The sequence below is a fragment of the Phoca vitulina genome, unplaced genomic scaffold (assembly GCF_004348235.1).
Source record: "Phoca vitulina isolate PV1807 unplaced genomic scaffold, GSC_HSeal_1.0 scaffold16, whole genome shotgun sequence".
Taxonomy (NCBI): domain Eukaryota; kingdom Metazoa; phylum Chordata; class Mammalia; order Carnivora; family Phocidae; genus Phoca; species Phoca vitulina.
The window spans coordinates 26,110,169-26,132,028 of NW_022589719.1; the positions used below are offsets into that span (position 1 = coordinate 26,110,169).

At 48.7% G+C, this 21,860-nt stretch overlaps 1 protein-coding gene across 1 annotated transcript; it reads left to right on the top strand.

The window, feature by feature from the left end:
- The first annotated feature begins 1,687 nt into the window (after positions 1–1,687).
- Positions 1,688–14,212, top strand: SERPING1 (serpin family G member 1). Its single transcript, XM_032414886.1, has 8 exons — positions 1,688–1,789; positions 2,333–2,410; positions 3,988–4,411; positions 5,723–5,857; positions 7,916–8,119; positions 8,313–8,452; positions 12,439–12,658; positions 13,705–14,212. Exons 2-8 carry the CDS (start codon positions 2,357–2,359, stop codon positions 13,956–13,958), a joined length of 1,431 nt encoding a protein of 476 aa, XP_032270777.1. The 5' UTR covers positions 1,688–1,789; positions 2,333–2,356; the 3' UTR covers positions 13,959–14,212.
- The last annotated feature ends 7,648 nt before the right edge of the window (positions 14,213–21,860 follow it).

Here is a 21,860-nt window from a genome sequence, read left to right on the forward strand (position 1 = left end):
AAGAATCTAACCACAACTGCTGTCATTTTCAAATACCTTTTAGATGCTTTTCAAACCTGTCTTACTTCATCTTCAAAATGACCACGTGGGAGAGACAGTACAAACCCCATGTTGGATTTGGAGCTCTGACTCCTCCCAGAAGTTTCCCTTGGATAGTTAATAAACAGAACAGCAGGATCTTCACTCTGGCGCCTGCTTCAGGTTAGTCATTTATGGGGGTTCCTACAAGATTGGTGGCTCAGACCCACTTGGTCCACATCTTGGCTCGTCATTTACTTGCCAGATGTTGTTGGGTGGACCAGTTAATGTCTATGAGTCTCTCTCCTTTTTAAATTTAAGAGAGTAATATTAGCACCCACTTCAGAGTTGTCATGAGAATAAGGATGAAGGAGGTTGCTTTCCACTGCCTTCTTTTGGTTTGGCTGACCCATTTCCCAGAATCCACAAGCTCAGTGAGCCTTCCAGGCGCCCAGCTTAGGCCTGGGGATGGGGAAGTGGCATTGCGTATGTCCCCGCGCTGAAGATGGCTCAGAAGGTTCCTAAGTTGGCGTAGGGAATGGAGCACTTGCAAAGCTGGTGCAGAGTCTTTATGGATCTTTTCCGACGATCCCCAAGGAGACACACACTGTTTCTCTCCTTCTGTCCTTGGTCAGTCCCATCAAATAGCAGTTCTGAAGCTAGCAGCCAACTTTCCTGACTGTTCCAAACAGGACAGGCGCAGCAGTGAGATGATCATAGAACTTCAGAGCTTTATTAGGTCATCAGAGACCTCCTTGCTTTGCAAAGGAGGTAGGGTTGCCAGATTTAGTAGATAAGATACAGAATGCCCAGTTAATTTGGAATTTCAGGTAAGTGAGAAGAAAATTTTAAGGTATGTCCCAGTACTGCATGGGACATCCTTCCAAATAATTTTGTTGTTGTTGTTTATCTGAAATTCAAATTTAACTGGGCTTCCTGTATTTTATCTGGCAACCCTGAGAAGAGAGTTAGGTGCTAAGAGGTAAACAACTTAGGATCACACATTTAGCCAGGCCTCCAAGCTAGCTCTGCTGGTTCCCAGCTACTGCCCGCCACCCTCATCTCCCCCAAACGTATTGGCCCCACCTGTCAGCCTTTTACATAAGGGGAATGCTTGCTGGGCTGGGCGCCTCAGACTCCTTGTCTGCTTTACAAGGGAAGAACCACTGGTTGCAGGTCTCCAACAGGAGAAACAGAACACGCACACAGCACAGGGGAGAGTGGGGCAGAGGTTAGGACTCCAGGGGATTTAGGTCAGAGTCCAGGCTGTCTTCCAAGTGAGGGTGATCACCCACCCCACATTTAACTGCTCGAAGGCACAGATTTTTTTAACTATTAAATGGGTACAATGGCACCTGTTTCCAAAGGGTTACTTTGAGGATTAGCTGAGCTGAGCAATTCCTGAAAAGCCAGTCAACTAGGGAGCACGTTTTGGGTCTCTGCAGTTTTTATCAGGACCCATGAAGATGGAGAAAGAACTTCGGTTGCCTAGAGCTGAGAAGCTACACCCAAGCTTCCTCACCCCTGGCTCCCAAGGGTCTTGGGGCTGAATTCTGTCCCAGCCCACAAGGCCCGACCGTGAGTGGTCAGTCCCATCCTCGTTTACGGGAACTCACATCAGCGATCAATCATCCTTAATTTGTAACTGGGCAGTGTCCTGGGCCAGCCAATAGCCAAGACTGACCCCACCACACACCCCACCTCCCTGACCCTGTAGGACTATCCACCCAGTCTGCACTGAAGCTGTCCAGCGACCAGGAGTTTGGAGCAGGTTTGGTGATGGGGTGGGGGTGGGGATTTGGGGAGTGGGGCTGCCTCATCTCCTTCTTTTCCTCCCCCGGTTTCCTGCCCCCTTTTTATCTCTGAACTTTCTTTAGGCTTGCTTCCACTGAAGACTTCTGTCCTACCCACCCCTCGCGCCCCTCTTCCCTGGGTGCCCCCCGCTTCCGCCTGAGCTGTGGTGCCCAGCCCCCTCTGGACCTCCCCTGCTCCCCCTGCCTCTTGGCGTCATTGTTAGGCTGAAGCAGGACTCTCTGGATGGAACAGATGGATGGAGACCCGGGCTTGGGAGGGGGAAGGAAGGGCCAGCGGGTGCCGGGAAAGGGAAGCGGTTCTGGGAAAACAAAACAGGGGGAGGAGCTTGGGAGAAGGTGGCCCGGGGGAGGAGAGAAGGAGGAGGGAATTCGCGCAGCGGGGCTAAGCCCTGGAATGGAATGGGGGAGGGCCCAGGGTGGTGGCTGGAGGGGGGGAGGGGAGTGGAGGCCCCCAGGGCCCCAGGGCTCGGCGCTGACAGCGTTGCTGGCTGGCTCCGCAGGTCCGGGCTGACGCCGCCGCCCAGATGGCCTCCAGGCTGACCCCGCTGACCCTCCTGCTGCTGTTGCCGCTGGCTGGGGTGAGTGGCCCCTTCGAGGGGGCGGGGGGCTGAGGATTAACCGTTCTGGACCCGGAGAATGAGGAGAGCGCCTCTTGGGATCGGCAGGTGTGGTCCTTGCACCGGGTTCGGAGGGAGCGAGGCAAGAGCCGGGTTCTAATCCCGGCCCGCTGCCGGGCAGTTGGGTGGCCTTGAGCAAGTCCCTTCTCCGAGCCTACCTGTGCTGGTTTATAAAGTGCAGAATAGGAGAGAGCCAGGAGATGGACAGTATTTTGTGATCTAAGAGCAAGGGGTTGCGGCGAGCTTGGCCGGGGGGGGGGGGGGGGGGCCGGGGGGGGGGGGGGGGGGGGGGCGCCTGGCTGCTGAGACACAGGTCCTTCCCGGGCAGCGCCTGTCAAAACGCCAGGAGAGGCAGCAGACACCCCTGGGTGTGGGTGGGGGCCGATCGCAGGGAGAGGTCCCAGGGGCATGGGAGTCAGGAGGAAGGTGGACGCCTGCTTTGGCCTGTCTGTTCAGGATCGTGTGCGGAAGTCGGCAGGGGGAGTGCCCTTAGAGAATCTGTGGGTGCTCCCATGATGAGCAAGGGATCTAGAATCAGAGTCAGATCATCAGCTTCGGTGAGACCCTGGGCTAGTTACTATCTCAGCATCGGTTTCTTTTATCAGTGAAATGGGATAATATGTTTTCTCAACCCAGAAACCATGACATTTGGAGCTGGATAATTCATTATGAGGAGCTACCCTGTGTATCGTAGGATGTTTTGCCCTATCCCAGTTTCTACCCATTAGATGCCAGTAACATCTCTGCCCTATCCCCCAACCCCCTTCCCTCCCCTAGGATAACCAAAATGCCTCCAGACATTGCCAAAAGTCCTCAGGGATTAAAATTGTCTCTGATTGAGAGCCCCTGGTCTATACTATTTCTTCCTCCTTCCTTCCTTCCTCCCATCCCCTTCTGACTCACTCTCCTTTCCTTCCTCCCTCCCTCCCTTCCTTCCTTCTGTCCTTCCTCCCTCCCTCCCTTCCTTCCTCCCTCCCTCCCTCCCTTCCTTCTTTCCTCCCTCCCTCCCTCCCTCCCTTCCTTCCTTCCTTCCTTCCTTCCTTCCTTCCTTCCTTCCTTCCTTCCTTCCAGAATGCTAATGGTTTTCTATACCCACTAATGGCTTTGCAACCCACAATTGGAAAAACCACTGTTCTCGTGCAGAGGTCACAAACTCAAATATCTCTACTGGCCTGGCGGGTGAGCCAAGACAGGCAGGTACTGAAAGAAATTGCAAGAACATAGGTAAATGGCAATGGACCCTCAGCCCCAAAGTTTGGGAAACAGCTGCCCTTATGGCAGCAATTCCTCAGCGATAACAGAGTCCCTGCCGGCTCCTTACCTCTGCCTCCACCCCCGCTGGCTCCTGCCTTGCCCCTTCTCCAGAGGAACTAGTGGGCGGCAGCTTCAGGGCAGGTCCCTCACCCACCAGGCTTTCCCAGGAATCATTCTCTGGTACAGGACATTTTCCACATCCCCACCTTCCCTTCCTGCTTTGAGGGTTTGAGGGGACTGTGCTTCATGGTAGGAAAAATGAAACTCATTATCTTGAACCACAGGTTAGAGCCTCCTCAAATCTGAATGTTACTAGCCCCAACTCCACGGCAGAGAGCCGGCAAGAGGAAAGCAAAGGACAGATCTTGGAGGGAGAGATCACCAACGTTGAACACACCGTGGGCTCTTCCACCTTGTCGACAATCAACTCAACCATCGTAACAGCAAATACCACTCTTGGAGCCACCACTGAGCCCTTCATCTTGTCCAGCGTTCAGCCCATCGTGCCCACTACTGGGCCCTTCTGCCCAGAGCCTGTCACTTCCTGCTCTGACTTGGAGACTCCTTGGGCAGAGTCCAGGTTGAGGGAGGCTTTGATAGACTTCTCTGTGAAGCTCTACCATGCCTTCTCAGCGACGAAGAAGGCAGAGACCAACATAGCCTTTTCTCCATTCAGCATTGCCAGCCTCCTAACCCAGGTCCTGCTTGGTAAGAACCTAAGTTCTCTCCAAGTTGTGTGTTGGACCCTCCCATGAGGGTCCCCAACCCAGATGCCTACAAAGCCATGCCTTGGGGAGAAGGCTATAAAACTGGACTACATTTGGGGGGAGGGTGAGCATTCATTTATTCCTTCATTTAACAGTGATTTAACGGGCACCATTGCTCACAAACCCCCATGGACTACACAGGAACATAGAAAACAGGGTCCCGGTCCCCAGCCGTGTGTCAGGGTAAGGCAACAAGGAAGATGAAACCATAGCGATAGACAGAGGGTAGAATCCTGTAATGCTGCTTACTGGCTGTGTGACCTTGGCAGGTTACTTAACTTCTCTGAGCCTGAGTCCTCAGGTGTGAAATGGAGATGGTTGTACTTACTTCAAAAAAGAAAGTGGAGAATTTAGTGCCTGGCTTAGAGGGAGGTCAAAAAAATGTTAATCCCCTGCCTTCCTGAGAGATGTCGTTAAATCCCATGGGATAAACCTCTACCTACACTCTCCAGTTAGGACAACCAAAACTGCCAGATGTCCTCTGGGAGGCACATTTCAGTTGATTGGCTTTGGCAAATTTCTTTATTGCTCAGAATGTATGGCTTGAATCTTGTCTCCCTTCTCCACTTAACTCTGTGATGATCTTCAGTAGAGTAGATCACTTAATCTCTTAAGCTTCAGTTTGCTTGTCTGTAAGTAGGGAGAGTAATTACCCTTCGGTCAAAGGAGTTATTGTGGAGATTCAGTGAGCAAATATGGGAGGATCACTTGTGATGCCTGGAACCAAGTAAGTGCTCCCGTAAATTTTGTCTACTGCTGCATGGAAGATGGGCACAATAAATATTTAATAATGAATAACTGAAAGGGTATTGAGCATCTACCCTCTTTTGTGATCCTCTGATTTCTCCTCTTAATAGTGAGCTAGAGTCCCTGCCTAGACGGTAAACCTCTGTAAACCCTAACCAACTAAATCATCGTTCATGTGGAACAGGCAGTGATGGGACTGGGCTTTCCGTGACGTGTGGGGTTAAAATTAGGTAGGAAACAGAGAGGATTCAAAGCCCTGGAAAAGCCTAACTGATGATTCATAATTCCCCCACCCCTTTCGTTCTGATGTATGGATTGTCTTCAGAAACCCATCATCCCAGCTCCGATGATTTGTGATCCCCTCCATAGCCCCCACTCCCCCGACCCATTCCAGCCTGCTCCCTCAATCCTAGTCCTGCATGGCGGGTGTCGCATCCTGTCCACCCCCCCGCCCCACCCCCACCCCGCCCCTGCAGTTTTTCCTCATTTCTGCCCTGTGTTGCAGGGGCTGGGAACAGCACCAAGAGAAACCTGGAGAGCCTCCTCTCGTACCCCGAGGACTTTGCCTGTGTCCACCAGGCCCTAAAGACTTTCACATCCAAAGGCTTCACCACAGTCTCTCAGATCTTCCACAGCCCAGGTGAGCACCCTGGGAAAGGGCAGCAGCTGCCCAGCCGGATTTTGGGAGGATTCTGAGGGGGACCCGACCCTGGGGAAAGAGGACAGAGGGGATGTTAGAGCTAGAGCATCAGGGATGGACAGCAGAGCACGTAAGGACCTCAGCAGGAATGTCCTTTGGCTCCAGGAGCTGGATGGTTCGCCTGGTGAGACCTTGGGCAAGTCATTTCCATTTCTCAGCTCTGGTTAGAATAAGAATGTCCTTCTGCATTCATTCATAGATAGAACCAGAGAGCTCAAGATAAACAATGTTTGTTAACGTGGGTCAGGGGAATCTTGAGACTTCTAGTTTTTTGTACTTTTGTGTTCTATGAATTTGTGGTCATTTACACATATTGCATTATTAAGTATGTAATAAGATTAATAAGCTTCCGAAATGACCTGATATAGTTATTTTCAAATTTTCTTCCCCAGAGCCCTGAGGTTTCTCTGTTGAACTGCTTCAGGAGTCATGGTGGGAGTTGAGGGGGATCAGGGAGGCTGAGTGGGTTGTGGGGGTCCCACTTCCTGTGGGAAGCAGATGGAACCAGGTGGGCTCTGAGCACTCACCCAGCCTCAACCAGAGCCCTTCTAGCCATGGGCTTCAGACATGACTATTTCAGGACAGTTCTGCTCCTTAAAAGGGTTTGAAAGCTACAGATCTAGTCTGCCCCCCTTCTTTATTTTATTCATTTTTTAAAGATTTTATTTATTTGTCAGAGAGAAAGAGCGCGCACAAGCAGGAGGACCGGCAGGCCGAGGGAGAAGAAGGCTCCCTGCTGAGCAAGGAGCCCGATGTGGGACTTGATCCCAGGACCCTGGGATTATGACCTGAGCCGAAGGCAGACACTTAACCATCTGAGCCACCCAGGCGTCCCTGCCCTCCTCCTTTAAAGGGAAAAATTTTTTCCTGTTTTTGTTTCTTTTTTTTTTAACTATAAAAGCAATATTCATTCATTGTAGAAAACAGAAAACGGATGCCTGGGTGGCTCAGTCGGTTAAGCGGCTGCCTTCAGCTCAGGTCATGATCCCAGGGTCCTGGGATGAAGTCCCATATCGGGTTCCTTGCTCCGTGGGGAGCTTACTTCTCCCCCTGCCCGCTGGTCCTCCTGCTTGTGCTCTCTCTGTCTCTGACAAATAAATAAATAAAATCTTAAAAAAAAAAAGAAAACAGAAAACATAGGGAAGAAGAAGAAGAAGGAGAAGGAGAAACAAAGGAAACTCACCAGCCCATTCTCTTAAAAAAGAAAACACCCTCTTTTAGAGATGAGAAAAATCCGTGTCGGAGGCATTCAAGAAACACTGCATTTACTTATTTGCTCTAAATCACACCTAATCCTCTGTCTTGCTAGATTGGTAGAAAATACAACTGCATTCAATATTATCTATGTAGTCCAGGAAAAATTTCTCTTTCAAACACTGTTTTCTTTAGTGGACTTGACCTTTGGAGAAAAGCCAGGACGTCTTGCCACGCACTTCCACTGAGGTTGAGAAGCAGAGTGGGTTCCCTGCTGAATTAAGGGAAGAAACAAGGGAAAACACTGGCAGATGGAAGTTAGTATCTCAGAGAGTTATTTCGCCAAGCCACAGGTGCATGGCCAGGAAAGGCCGCCAGGGCCTGGGAGGGGTCCTGTCTTAAGTCCAGGGCTTGCTCTCTGGGGGGCCTCAGTTGCCATATCTGTCAGAGGAGTGGGCTGGACCCCAGCTCCAACCTGCTGTGCTCGCTGCAGCAAGCTGAAAGCAATAGGAAACACGCTCCCTCCCAAAGCCTACTCTTAGAAGGGAGAGGATGGGGGCGCCTGGGTGGCTCAGTCGTTAAGCGTCTGCCTTCAGCTCAGGTCACGATCCCAGGGTCCTGGGATCGAGCCCCGCATCAGGCTCCCTGCTCCACGGGAAGCCTGCTTCTCCCTCTCCCACTCCCCCTGCTTGTGTTCCCTCTCTCTGTCAAACAAATAAATAAATAAAATCTTTAAAAAAAAAAAAGGGAGAGGATGTTCTGGGGACTCATGCCTCCCTCTCTCCACCTGCCCCCTTCCCCCAGACCTGGTCATAAGGGACAGCTTTGTGACTGCCTCTCAGAGCCTGTATGGCAGCAGCCCCAGAGTCCTGGGAAATGACAGTGATGTCAATACGGAGCTCATCAACGCCTGGGTGGCAGAGAAGACCAACCACAAGATCACACAGCTGCTGGAAAGTCTGCCCTCTGACACCCGCCTTGTCCTCCTCAACGCCGTCTACCTGAGTGGTAAGGGAGCCCTGGACCCAGTGGTCTTTCCATCCCGGGTCCTTTCTCTCCTCCGGGCTTCAAAGCCCACACAACCCCGAGTTCCACAACTGGGTCCCATTGAGCCCGCCCCACCCCTTGCCAGTGGGGCTTTTCGCTCCTCTTCATCCTTTTTGACCTGCATGAGAGTAACCCTCCTTCCCCTCCCCGCTAGCCAAGTGGAAGACAACATTTGATCCGAAAAGAACCTCGATGGAGCCCTTTCACCTCAAGTCCTCTGTGATAAAAGCATTGATGATGAACAGCAAGAAGTACCCTGTGGCCCATTTCACTGACCCGACCTTGAAGGCCAAGGTATGTTCTCGGCCCTTCCCACTCTTGTTTCAGAGCCCCTGGCAGGTCCTGATGTCTTTCCTGCGTTGGCCCCATCAATTTGGGGTATACCTTTATGAATTCATCATTTCCACTCCTTTCATCTGTATTTCTACCCTATCTCTTCTGCTTCTCCCCTCTCTAGCTTGGCCGAGGCAGGCATTGTTTATTTTAGGCTGGAAAGCCGGATTCTAAAGTTTCTTCATCTCAACTGCATCAAATGGTCAAAAGTGAGTCTATTCATTGGTGTCTCTTTCCCGTCTAACCCACCAGGAGCTCCTGGTGGCTTAGTAAGTCCTGTGTGTATGTGTGTGCCCACGTACAGCATGCGTACATAAGTGTACACGTGTCTGGGTAGGTGTAGACGTGTGTGCGTGTATGAGGTAGGTGTAGACGTGTGTGCATGGATGTGGTAGGTGTAGATGTGTGTGCGTCCATGTGGTAGGTGCATGTGTGTGCATGCATGTGGGAGGTGTAGGTGTGTGTGCATGGATGTAGGTGTAGATGTGTGTGTGTGTATGTGGTAGGTGCACGTGTGTGCATGGATGTGGTAGGTGTGCACGTGTATGCATGTGGTAGGTGCACATGTGCGTGCATGTGGTAGGTGTGGACGTGTGTGCGTGCATGTGGTAGGTGCACGTGTGTGCATGGATGTGGTAGGTGTAGATGTGTGTGCGTGCATGTGGTAGGTGCACGTGTGTGCATGCATGTGGTAGGTGCGGACGTGTGTGCATGCATGTGGTAGGTGTAGACGTGTGTGCATGGATGTGGTAGGTGTAGATGTGTGTGCGTGCATGTGGTAGGTGCACGTGTGTGCATGCATGTGGTAGGTGTAGATGTGTGTGCGTGCATGTGGTAGGTGCACATGTGTGTATGGATGTGGTAGGTGTAGATGTGTGTGCATGTGGTAGGTGTAGATGTGTGTGCGTCCATGTGGTAGGTGTGGACGTGTGTGCATGGATGTGGTAGGTGTAGATGTGTGTGCATGGATGTGGTAGGTGTAGGTGTGTGCATGGATGTGGTAGGTGTGGACGTGTGTGCATGGATGTGGTAGGTGCACGTGTGTGCATGGATGTGGTAGGTGTGGATGTGTGTGCGTGCATGTGGTAGGTGTAGATGTGTGTGCGTGCATGTGGTAGGTGCACGTGTGTGCATGGATGTGGTAGGTGTAGACGTGTGTGCATGGATGTGGTAGGTGTAGATGTGTGTGCATGGATGTGGTAGGTGTAGACGTGTGTGCGTGCATGTGGTAGGTGCACGTGTGTGCATGGATGTGGTAGGTGTGGATGTGTGTGCATGGATGTGGTAGGTGTAGATGTGTGTGCGTGCATGTGGTAGGTACACGTGTGTGCATGCATGTGGTAGGTGTAGACAGGTGTGCATGTGGTAAATGGCTTACCCACGTTCCTTCGCAGAAATTGAACAGTAGAATTGCAGCGGATGGGGAGGGAGGGAAGATTGACTGTGGAGCCCAGAAGATTCTAATTATTTCTAGATATATCTAGATACTTCTGCCTTGTTAGGACAGCAAGACACAGATTTAGGAGATAGAAAACAATGGGAGAATACCCAGTGATTTAGTGCCAGGCTTGTTCAACCTTGGGAGGGAGATTTCCCTAACTTTTCCCTCTGCCTGGACCCTTTCTCACTCAGATTTTCACATAACTTGTTCTTTCTGTGCACCTGGGTGTCAGGTCAAAGGTCACCTTGATGGCGAGAACTTCCCCCTTCTTAAAGTAGCTCCCTCCTCACCCTGAAACATTGCCCTGGTTGATTATATTCATGGTTCTTTTCATTATCAGAAATTAAGTTTGTTTATTTGCTTATTTTATTACAATATTTTTTGTCTCCCTGAAATATGGTCTCTCCCCTCGGGAACAGAAACCTTACCAGCCTTGTTTCCTATCCCCAGGGCCTAGAACAATGCCACATATAATAAGTGCTCATTATAGGTTTGCTGAATAAATGAATGAAATCACTGGAGGGTGGTAAAGGGTATAACCCACTTAGAGGTGTCCAGGAAGGCTTCAGAGAAGAGGTTACCCCTGACCATTCTTAACCACTCATGCACCTTTCCATCCACCCATCTATGCCTATCCGATATAGTTGGGCACTCATAACTAACAAAACCAGAATGGCATGGGTAAGTTTAATATATTTGATTTTCTTTTTAAGCATGTCAGCTACCCATCAGAGCTGAATTACAGCCCTGCTTGGCCATATCTTCCAAGCACCGAAAGGCCACTATGAAATAAAAATTAAATTCGAAGGGTAAATCAGCTTTCCACCAACATCTTAATATCCTTCTCACATTTAATTATCCTACACCTTTTTGCTTCAAAGCACAAAATTAGTATGTCTGATTCTCTTAAAAATTATAAGCACTATTTTGAATAACAGACACACAGATTATCCTCAACTTACCCTGATGTTAATACTATGGAATTGGGGCGCCTGGGCGGCTCAGTCAGTTACTCATCTGCCTTCAGCTCAGGTTGTGATCCCAGGGTCCTGGGATCGAGCCCCACAGTGGGTTCCCAGCTCAGCAGGGAGTCTGCCTCTCCCTCTGCCCCTCCCTCTGCTCACGCTCTCATGCTCTCTCTCTCTCCCTCTCTCTCAAAAAGGGAATAAAAAAATACTACGGAGTTGGTTTACTTTGTCATACCCACACTTAATTCTAAATCTTTCTGGGATTTAAGAGCATTTACCCAACTAAGGAGGTTAGATTTACCAACTCCAGTATGCTAGGGTTTACTGGCTGGAAAAGTCAAGACCACAACATGGTAATCTTTTGGTCAGAGATTCAAGGTCTGTAGACAGGACCTATTGGCACTATTGACATTTTGGGTTAGATAATTCTTTGTTAGGAGGATGATCCTGGGCATTGGGTAGGATTTAGCATCATCCCTGTCCTCTATCCACTAGATACCAGCAGTCCTGTGAGTCCCCTCTCCTCCAGTTTGACAACCAAAATGTCTCTAGACATTGTCAAGTGCCCACTGGGGGCAAATTCACCCGGGGTTGAGAACCCCTATATATTAGACCTATGGGTCCCATACCTGTGTTGTACTTCCGTCTGACCACCAGTTGGAAGTCCTTTTAATGGCAAGCTTGAAAGGTAGGCTAGGACTGTCTTGTCCACAGTCTCAAATGCCACACTGAGAGATTTATACTTCATCTTGTAGGCTGTAAAGAGCCAGCAAAAGTCTTTAAAAGGACCAGGGTGCCTGGCTGGCTTGGTTGGTAGACCATGTGACCCTTGATCTTGGCATTGTGGATTCGAACTTCACATTGGGTGTAGAGATTACTTAAAAATAAAATCTTTTTTTTTTAAAAGATTTTATTTATTTATTTGAGAGAGAGAGAGAGCACACACAAGTTGGGAGAAGGGCAGAGGGAGAGGGAGAAGCAGGCTGTCCGCTGAGCAGGGAGCCCGATGAATTGTAATTGGATTCCATGAATTGGATTCCATGAACTGTACCAGAAGGCACAATGTATAATGTAACAAGCAAGGGAGGAGGACAGAGAGAATATTGGGACTTGGGACCAACCTGGGATCATGACCTGAGCCAAAGGCAGACGCTCAACCGACTGAGCCACCCAGGTGCCCCTGCATGTTACATATTTTATGCACAGCATACTGGAAGGGGAAGGAACAGGGCTCAGATCAAATCACTTGCCTATATTCCACAGCTGGTCAGCCATGGAGTCAGGGTGTGGTCCTCAGCCTGTATGATCAGAAAGCCATACTCGTTCCTCTGTATCTCACGTGCATGGAGTTAGACCAGCACTGTTCACCCAGCCGGCATCCCCATTTTGCCCCCAAGCTTGGGAGCCCAGGTCCAGCTGCGGCTGTTGCGATAGCATGGATGGTGACAGCAGACTGAGAATAAGCCTTGGGACGTAGGGGGTGGGATCCAGGAGAGCTGGGGTAGGAAGATGGATAAGGTGCATCTCTTGTTCTCCAGGTGGGGCAGCTGCAGCTCTCCCACAATCTGAGCTTGGTGATCCTGGTGCCCCAGAGCACGAAACACCATCTCGAAGACCTGGAGAAGGCTCTCAACCCCACTGTCTTCAAGGCCATCATGAAGAAGCTGGAGATGAGCAAGTTCCAGCCCACCCTCCTGACGCTGCCCCGCATCAAAGTGAAGAGCAACCAGGACATGCTGATGATCATGGAGAAACTGAGTGAGCCCCTGGCAGCTCAGGATTGCTCCTAGGCCACTGGATGGGGTGGGGGTGGGGGTGTCCTTAAAGTGTGGTTTAGCACTCTCTAGAGTATTTTATACACCCATAATAACAGGTCGTTCCTCAGTCCTGTGAGTTAGAGGGGCAGATGCTATTATCCCATTGGATCATTGAGGAAAGTGAGACTCGAAGTTTACCAGACTTACCCAAGGTCCCTTGAGCTAGTTAGAAGTGAGCAAGAACACCAACCCAGGTCTCCAGCTTGACTATTTCCACTGTGGTTCATTGTGACAAAGACACTGGGACAGGTGGCCAGGATGGGTCATAGACGCTCCTTCCCTCCGGACCTTTCATAACACTCAACCACCCCATGGACTATGCAAGAAGCTATCTGGATAATACAGTCTGGACACTTTTGAGTTTGGAGGAGGCAACACTCTATTACCTAACCTTTGGCCTCACTTCCTGATCTTTGACCTCATGTCCAGATATACCACTTCATTTTCTGTTATAGAACTTGACCCTCTAATAGGTGAACTTGTTTCCTAGTATATGACATTACACCCTTGTATATGACCTCATTTGATAACACATGACCTCTTTCTGATGTATTACCTCACTTCTAAGGTCCTTGGAAACAAGGACATCATTTTTCAGGGTTCCTTGGGGGGTGGGGCAAGGCCTCTCACCTCTTCAGAGAAGGTGGTGGTTGGAGCGAAGATGGGCTCACTGATAGAGGATTCCATGAACTGTACCAGAAGGCACAATGTATAATGTAACAAGCAAGGGAGGAGGACAGAGAGAATATTGGGACTTGGGGACCAACCCAGAAAATTTAGGACAAATGTCTCCAGTACCTGAGGCTTTCATGCTGGTGTTTCTTTTTCTTTTCTTTTCTTTTTTTTTTTTTTAAGTAATCTCTACACCCAGTGTGGGGCTCGAACTCACGACCCTGAGATCAAGAGTCGCACTCTCCACTGACTGAGCCAGGCAGGCCCCCCTTCTGCTCCTCTTTGACTCTTTGTTTTTGTCTGGTTATGCTCTAGAATTCTTTGACTTTTTCTATGACCTCAACCTGTGCGGGCTGACCGAGGACATGGATCTTCAGGTTTCTGCGATGCAGCACCAGACCACACTGGAGCTGACGGAGTCCGGGGTGGAGGCGGCGGCGGCCTCGGCCATCTCCGTGGCCCGCAATTTGCTGCTCTTCGAAGTGCATCAGCCCTTCCTCTTCTTGCTCTGGGACCAGCAGCACAGGCTCCCTGTCTTCATGGGGCGGGTGTATGACCCCCGGGTCTGAGACCCACAGGGCACCAGGCTAAGGCAAGCCGTCCCCCTCAAGCCTCGCTCTTCCAGTGGCAGCCCTGCCTGGACTTGCCCCCCAGCCACCTCCTGCCCCAGGGGCGCCCTGCTCTCCACGTGAAGGGCTCCCTCGGGGTCTCGTGAAGGGACCTACTTCTATCACCCCTTCCCTGTGGCTCCCCAAAGCACTTTTTACAGCTTCCTCTGGTTCATGTTCACCAGACTCTACAAATAAAACCCAGCAGACCATGACTTCCTCTCTTACTTACCTTCCCATTTTAGAGGACAAGGGCACCCATGACCCCTGTATCAGCTAGTATCGCCGAGTAACAAGTCACTCTAAACTTAGTGGCTTAAAATAGCAACTATTTGTTATTTCATGTAAGTCTTGGGATTGGCTGAATGGTCTTTCTGATCTGGTTCGACCTGGCTGACCTTCCCTGGGCTTGCTCATGCATCTGTAATAGTTGGGGGATGACTGATCTATAATGGCCTCAATTGTATATCTCCTGCATCCTTCCATCAGGCTACCCTGCAATGGCAGAGTTCCAAGAAAGGCCTCAGAAGGGAGCTGTCTTTTTTTTTTTTAAAGATTTTATTTATTTATTTATTTATTTATTTATTTATTTGACACAGAGAGAGCACAAGCAGGGGGAGAGGCAGGCAGAGGGAGAGGGAGAAGCAGGCTTCCCACGGAGCTGGGAGCCCTATGCCAGGCTCAATCCCAGGACCCCGGGATCATGACCTGAGCCAAAACCAAGAGTCAGACGCTTAACTGAATGAGCCACCCAGGCGCCCCGGGGCCCTGCATTTATCGCAGTCCCCCGTGTCCCTTGTCTGCAACAACTATGACAGTAAGCAGTGATTAACGTTGTTGGGAACTTACTTGGGCAGCCTGCCATGAGCCTTGCAGACCTTTGCTCCTCACTACAACGTCGTATGGAAAACTCGGCAAGGGGAAGTCTTGCTCAAAGTCTTGTAGTTGGGAAATGGCAGAACTGGGATGTGAAAGCGTGGCTTTGACCCTGAAGTTCAGAGCCACTCTCTTCTATCTCTCTGCCCTTCTGTCTGGAAAACCTGACTTTTCTTAAATATCTAACTGATTTGTTCACTGAGTGCCTAGGATTGCGTCGGGCACGATGCTAAGCAGCAGAAGTGTGAAGATGACTTAACCCTCCTGCCTGCCTTCAAAACCTCCAGCTTGATGACACAAATAGGAAGATAGATTTTATTTTTTTGGTATTTTTTTGAAGTTTTATTTGTTTTTAGTAATCTCTACACCCAACATGGGGCTCGAACGCACAATCTTGAGACCAACAGTCGTGCGCTCTTCTGACGGAGCCAGCCAGGCGCCCCCAAGTGTTCTTTTCAGCTCTGAAGATGTCTCAATGTGTTCTTCTCGTTTCTAGCTTCTGCCCTTCGACTCACCAATGTTCCCTCCAACTTTTATGTTCCCTCCTTCTACCTCCCTCTCTCCTTTTCTCCCCCTTCTCATCCCATTTTGGTCTTGGTCCCCTGTCCCTATTCCCCCGCCCACTGTGTCTGCACCAGCCCCCTTCCCCTCCTGCTGTTACAGTGTTGTCAAGCCAAGCATGAGGCCCGATTTCTGGATGTCGCCCTGCTCCACAGAGCTTCACCAGGCATGTGCCCTTCAGGAAGATTTGATGTCCCCACAGGGTCTTAACTTCGGTCAAGCTAGCCCTGCCTGAGCTGTTTCTGGAGGGTGTGTGATTTCCTAAGGCCATCAGAACCACCAGAATGTGTGCTCACATCGCCGCTGCCTCCTGCTAGGGACTCAAGCTGCCTGTAGAATCTGGCTTCCCCATCCCCCTCTCAAGGAATACCCTGGTGACAAGGAGAAACTGAGGCACGGGCAGGGTGGTAGTGCAAAAACTCAGCTAGCTGGGGACTGCAGCCAGGCTCACCCGCTCTCCCCTTCAGGCTGGTTCCCCTCGCTATGGCCCAGGGCGGAATGTAGCGTGAAGTGATTTGATGTGACAGGTTGTTGAAAGTAAAGGCACCTCCTAAATTCAGGAAGAGTCCTCCCTCCTTGGGGCGATCTTGACTTGAAGATGGTGCTTAGGAGCGCCTGGGTGGCTCAGTCGTTAAGCGTCTGCCTTTGGCTCAGGTCATGATCCCAGTGTCCTGGGATCGAGCCCCGCATCGGGCTCCCTGCTCCGCAGGAAGCCTGCTTCTCCCTCTCCCACTCCCCCTGCTTGTGTTCCCTCTCTCGCTGTGTCTCTCTCTGTCAAATAAATGAATAAAATCTTAAAAAAAAAAAAAAAGAAGAAGATGGGGCTCAGTGCCCACCTGAGATATGGACAAGCAGAATCAGGAGGTGGAAAGTGATTCTGACCCACGGGCACGGTCCTTTGCCAAGTTTTTGGACCTTCCCCACCATGCTGAGAGCCAGGTATTACTCCTGTTTGTGAGATAAGGAAGCTAAAACTCAGAAAGATTAAGTAACTATCCAAAGGTCAGACAGCTGTTAATTGATCCCACGTTGTCTGAATTAAAATTCAGTAGGTAGTTTATTTGACCAGGCTTCCTTCCTTTCTTCCCAAACTGGACTTTAAATCAGATTTCTTTTTTTTTTTTAAGATTTTTAAAATTTTTAAGTAATCTCTATATCCAACGTGGGGCTCGAACCCACAGCCCTCGAGGTCAAGAGTCACAAGCTCTATCAACCGAGCCAGCCAGGTGCCCCCTGATCTGTATTTTCTTTTCCTTTTTAAAAAAGATTCATTTATTTATTTTAGAGATAAAAAGCATGTGTGCACACACACATGCAGGTGGGGGAGGGGCAGAGGGAAAGAACCTCAAGCAGACTCCCCGTTGAGCGCAGAGCCCCATGCGGGGCTCAATCCCACGACCCATGAGATCATGACCTGAGCCAAAACCAAGAGTCCAACTCTCTACCGCCTGAGCCACCCAGGCACCCCCTGATCTGCATTTTCTCATGCTCTGCACCATGTGTCCCCATCAAACCTATTAAAGCGCCTTACCCTAAAACATACACACACACACACACACACACACACACACACACACAAATAAACAAAAGAAACAATTGAATGATTGAATGAATGAATCCCCACATCCTGGTAGCAAGAAAAGAGTAGAAAATCTAAATCTGGAAGTGGAGAGAATTGAAATATTTCTGTTCTGAGGCTTTTCTTATAAAAGAGCATGTGTCACTTTTTGAAGGTTTGTTTATTTTTTTTTCAAAGATGTTATTTATTTAACTGACACAGAGAGAGCGAGCACAAGCAGGGGTAGCAGCAGAGGGAGAGGGTGAAGCAGACTCCCCACCCAGCAGGGAGCCCCATGCGGGGTTTGATCCCAGGACCCTGGGATCATGACCCAAGCCGAAGGCAGACGCTTAACCACCTGAGCCACCCAGGTGCCCCAAAGTTTTGTTTGTTTAAAATGTTACACATTTATAAGTCATTGAGTCAGTGTGGGCCCCACAGTTTTAAGGTGGCCTTGGTTATGTGCCTACTGCAGTCAGCTGGGGGCTTAGCTGGAAAGTCCGATGACGCTTAGCTTTGCCGAACTCATAGAGGCTCTTTCACGTGTCTTGAATCTTGGCTGAGATGGATCCGATGACCAGCTCTGCTCCATGTGGCCTCTCATCTGTCAGGAGGCTAGTCTGCATTTACTCATGGAGGCTGTAGGGGTCTAAGCGTGTGAGCAGAGGCATGCAAGGTCTCTTGAGTCGGAAGCTAGGAAGTAATTCAGCATCACACCTGCCTTGTTGGAGACCAGCTCAGAATCAAAGTGTAGGGAAAGTGTCCACTTCCTGGAAGACCTGCAAAGTCACTCTGCGAAGAGCATGGATATAAGAAAGCATGAATCACTGTGGCTGTTTTCCCAATCTACAGTAGTGGTCTTACACATTTGGAGAGAAACCATTAGCAACTTTCCCAAGCAACTTGCTGCTCTGAGATTTTCCTTAAAGAATCAAGGACTTTTTGTCTATATCATTATAATTTCAGAAATGATTTATTACGTGAAGTTTCAAGGTGCTTACATATAGTTTTCCTCTTGCTGCCCTCAGTATGGCATAGTCAATAAGTTCTGGCCCCTGCACTTACACATGTCACTTGAGAAAGACAGAAGGTCATAAACATATAGACATACACACATTTGGGACCCCCACCCTCACCCTGCCCTGCTGGCCTATTCTGGGATAGACAAAGTTCTCCTTGTCAGCCCACCTACGTTCAAAGACCTGCTTCTTTTCCCAGTTACATAATCCTCCTCCACACATGGGTTTGATTGAAGACAGTCTAATAAAGGACCCTGAAGTGTGATTAGGGTTCCATTGCAGTTAGCCCTTGTCACCACATGGTGGCGCTGTTGAAACTTGTCCTGCATAGCCTTTTGGACATCGATTTCCTGCGAAGTTCCAGATGATTTCACAGCCAACGTGGAGGTTTAAACTTCCATTGTAAAGTCCACGGTTTATACTCCTTCAGCCGTTATTTCCCAAAGATCAATACCTTCAGGTTTTTCCTGGATTCCAGAACACCTCCGACCTGAGCCACACGCTGAGTCTGAACCAGCCCAGTCCCTGCAAACCCTCGGGACCCGCTTGATAACCCCAGCAGCAGCAAACACGGGCACCACATTAAGAATTCTTCATGGATTGGGGCGCCTGGGTGGCTCAGTCGTTAAGCGTCTGCCTTCGGCTCAGGTCATGGTCCCAGGGTCCTGGGATCAAGCCCCGCATCAGGCTCCCTGCTCCGCGGGAAGCCTGCTTCTCCCTCTCCCACTCCCCCTGCTTGTGTTCCCTCTCTCGCTGTGTCTCTCTCTGTCAAATAAATAAAATCTTCAAAAAAAAAAAAAAAAAGAATTCTTCACGGATTACATAATTTCGTTTAAGGAGAGCTCACACCGTATGGAAAGGGCATGCTACCGAAGACATCAGATAGTTCAAGACTTAAGTAATTTGACACTGTCTTTTCCAGAAGAATCATTTTAAAACGGTGGGGAGAGGAATCTTCAACCACTGCAGAACACTTGTGCCTTCGTGCTATTTTTTATTTACTAAACACTAAAATCTCTAATGTTTCACGGCACAGGCACTCCTAAATTAACTGCTTGGCATTTCACGACAGTTCTTGGGGATTTTTCATAGTGTTTTATCTAACTTCCATTACAAAGTTATTGATTTTGGACTGTGTTTTTTTGGCACTCACGCCAGCACTTAATGAGCTCTGAGAAAACATCATTCTAGGAGGCAGAAAATATTTTAAATGATAACGCTGAATATGAAACAACAGCACATTAGTCATTAGCACCCACTCAGAAGTTATGGCGTGCGTACATGAACAATGGCTCAGTTCACACGATGCGAACATTCATAGCCGTTACTTACTTTTGCCAGCTCAAGGGACACTGCCGCAGGGCAATGATTGTGAACGCAGTGCACAGGCCCTCTTGACTCACCAATTTTGAAATCATGTAAGCTTGGTGATTTTTTTAAATTTAGGGAGATTTGGGGGCGCCTAGCTGGCTCAGCTGGTGCAGCATGTGGCTCTTGATCTCAGGGTTGTGAGTTTGAGCCTCATGTTGGGTGTAGAGATTACTTAAAAATAAAATCTTAAAAAAAAAAAAGAATTTAGGGGGATTTGCAATTTTTCAAATTTGCTTAACTCAAATTCACATAATATATAATAGCACCACATCCATTATATCCCCTTTTTGTAGATGAAGAATGAAGTCTTAGATAGAAAGCAGCTAATCTCATATGTGGAATTTAAGAAACAAAACAGAGGATCATACGGGAAGGGAGGAAAAAATAAAACAAGATGAAGTCAGAGAGAGAGACAAACCATAAGAGATTTTTAACTCTAGGAAACAAACTGAGGGTTGTTGGATGGGAGGGGAGGGGGGGTGAGGGGATGGGGTAACTAAGTGATGGGCATTAAGGAGGGCATGTGATGTAATGAGCACTGGGTGTTATATAAGACTGATGAATCACTGACCTCTACCTCTGGAACTAATAATAACCACTATGTGTTAATTAATTGAATTGAAATTTTTTTAAAAAGCCGTTAATCTACAAAGGGGCACCTGGCTGGCTTAGTTGGAAGAACAAGTGGCTCTTGATCTTGGGGTGGTGAGTTCAAGCCCCATGTTGGGTGTAGAGATTACTTAAAAATGAAACCTTTAAAAATTAAAAAAAAAATTAGGGGGATTTGCAGTTTTTCAAATTTGCTCAACTCAGATTTACATAATATATAAAGCACCATTCCCATTATATCTTCTTTTTGTAGATGAAAAATGAGGTCTTAGAAAGCAATTAATCTACAAAGAGGTGCCTGGCTGGCTTAGTTGGAAGAGCATGCGGCTCTTGATATCGGGGTGGTGCGTTTGAGCCCCACACTGGGTGTAGAGATTACTAAAAAAATAGTAATAAACTTAAAAAAAAGAAAGCCATTAATCTACTCCTTTAAGGCCTCATTGTTGATGAATGACAGAGTGGGGAGTAGACCCCAGTGCTTAGTAACCTAGATGCCCTTTCTCTCGAGGTAATTTCATTTTATTTATTTAATGTATTTATTTAGTTTTATTAAAGATTTTATTTTTTTTTTTTTTAAGTAGACTCCACACCCAATGTGGGGATTGAACTAACAACCCTGAGATCAAGAGTCGCGTGCTCCATGGACTGAACCAGCCAGGTGCCCCCATCCCCCCAAGGTGGTTTCATCTTTGAGAACTTACTGATATTCCTTGCCCTAAGCCTTGGTTGAAATTCCACTCATACATCCCAAAAGCTTTCTGCAGTTTTGAATCTTAGGAAGAAATGTTAGGGAAATATGAATCCCCTTATTCCAGAAAAACCCTTATACAAGTTGGAACACTTCCTCCCTCCTGCCTACTGAGGCTACCCAGGGAGGGGCAGCCTGTATAGAGAGGCATGGATGCTTCTGGTATTTCCTCCTTCAGGACAGGGGCTGCCTACCATCTGGATAACTAAGAGGGGCCAGTCAAGTGACTTCTTGAAATAGAAAGTCAGCTTCAAGTGACCCGGACAAAAGACTAGCATTTTACAAATTCCTCTCGTTGCATTTTTTGTTTTGTTTTGTTTTCAAGTGATCCTTTATTGAAATATTTTCCTTTTCAGTTCTTAACTAGCGGGGCATTCCACTGCACCACTATTGATGTCATCTAAGATGTGACGACGGTGGTGGCCATCAGCATTGCAACCCACAGACTGCGCAGTCCCCAAGATCTCTTTAATGGTTCCAGAGAGTTGTCAGGCTAAAGATTGGTGCTGCATTTGTCAGGCAATGTTGACAATCTCATCAAAAGTGATATTTCCACTGTTCTTCATGTTTGTCTGCTTCTTTCTGTCTCTTGGCGGTTCCTTGAGGGCTCTGGTAATCAGGGCAGAGGCAGAAGGTACCACTTCAATCTGAGCCTGTCTGTTCTGACCGGTCAGGGTCACTGTCATCCACAAACCCTTCCAATCTCCAATCACCCTTGGCGATGTCATCACCAATCTCTTTTGGAGAGAGACCCAGGGGGCTGATCTCCCAGGCTAGGGCAGACATGGAACTAACTTCCTCATCCATGCACCTCAGGTATACACCTTTGATCTTGTTGGGGTCCAACTTAGGCGGCACGGTGGAGGTGGCTGGTGTTGGATGAACCCGGATTCGTGATGACAGAAGACAGTTGCACCTTTGCCTCCTCCCAGCCGAAAGCCGAAAGTTCCTTGCATATTTAATCCTGCTCTTGACGAGTAACTTAGCACACGTGCACACTCAGAGACATGTAAGTACACACATACTTTTGTTCATACCTGTATGTACACGTACGCTGATACAAGAGTCACAGATACGCACATACACTCACATTCACTCATATGTACAAAAGCACGTGCACA

Bases quoted from the DNA above. Each gene is read 5' to 3' on its own strand.
- SERPING1 (XM_032414886.1), top strand. From the start codon at position 2,357: ATGGCCTCCAGGCTGACCCCGCTGACCCTCCTGCTGCTGTTGCCGCTG. The intron at 4,412-5,722 runs GTAAGAACCTAA...CCTGTGTTGCAG, and splicing joins CCTAACCCAGGTCCTGCTTG to GGGCTGGGAACAGCACCAAG. The intron at 12,659-13,704 runs GTGAGCCCCTGG...GTTATGCTCTAG, and splicing joins GATGATCATGGAGAAACTGA to AATTCTTTGACTTTTTCTAT.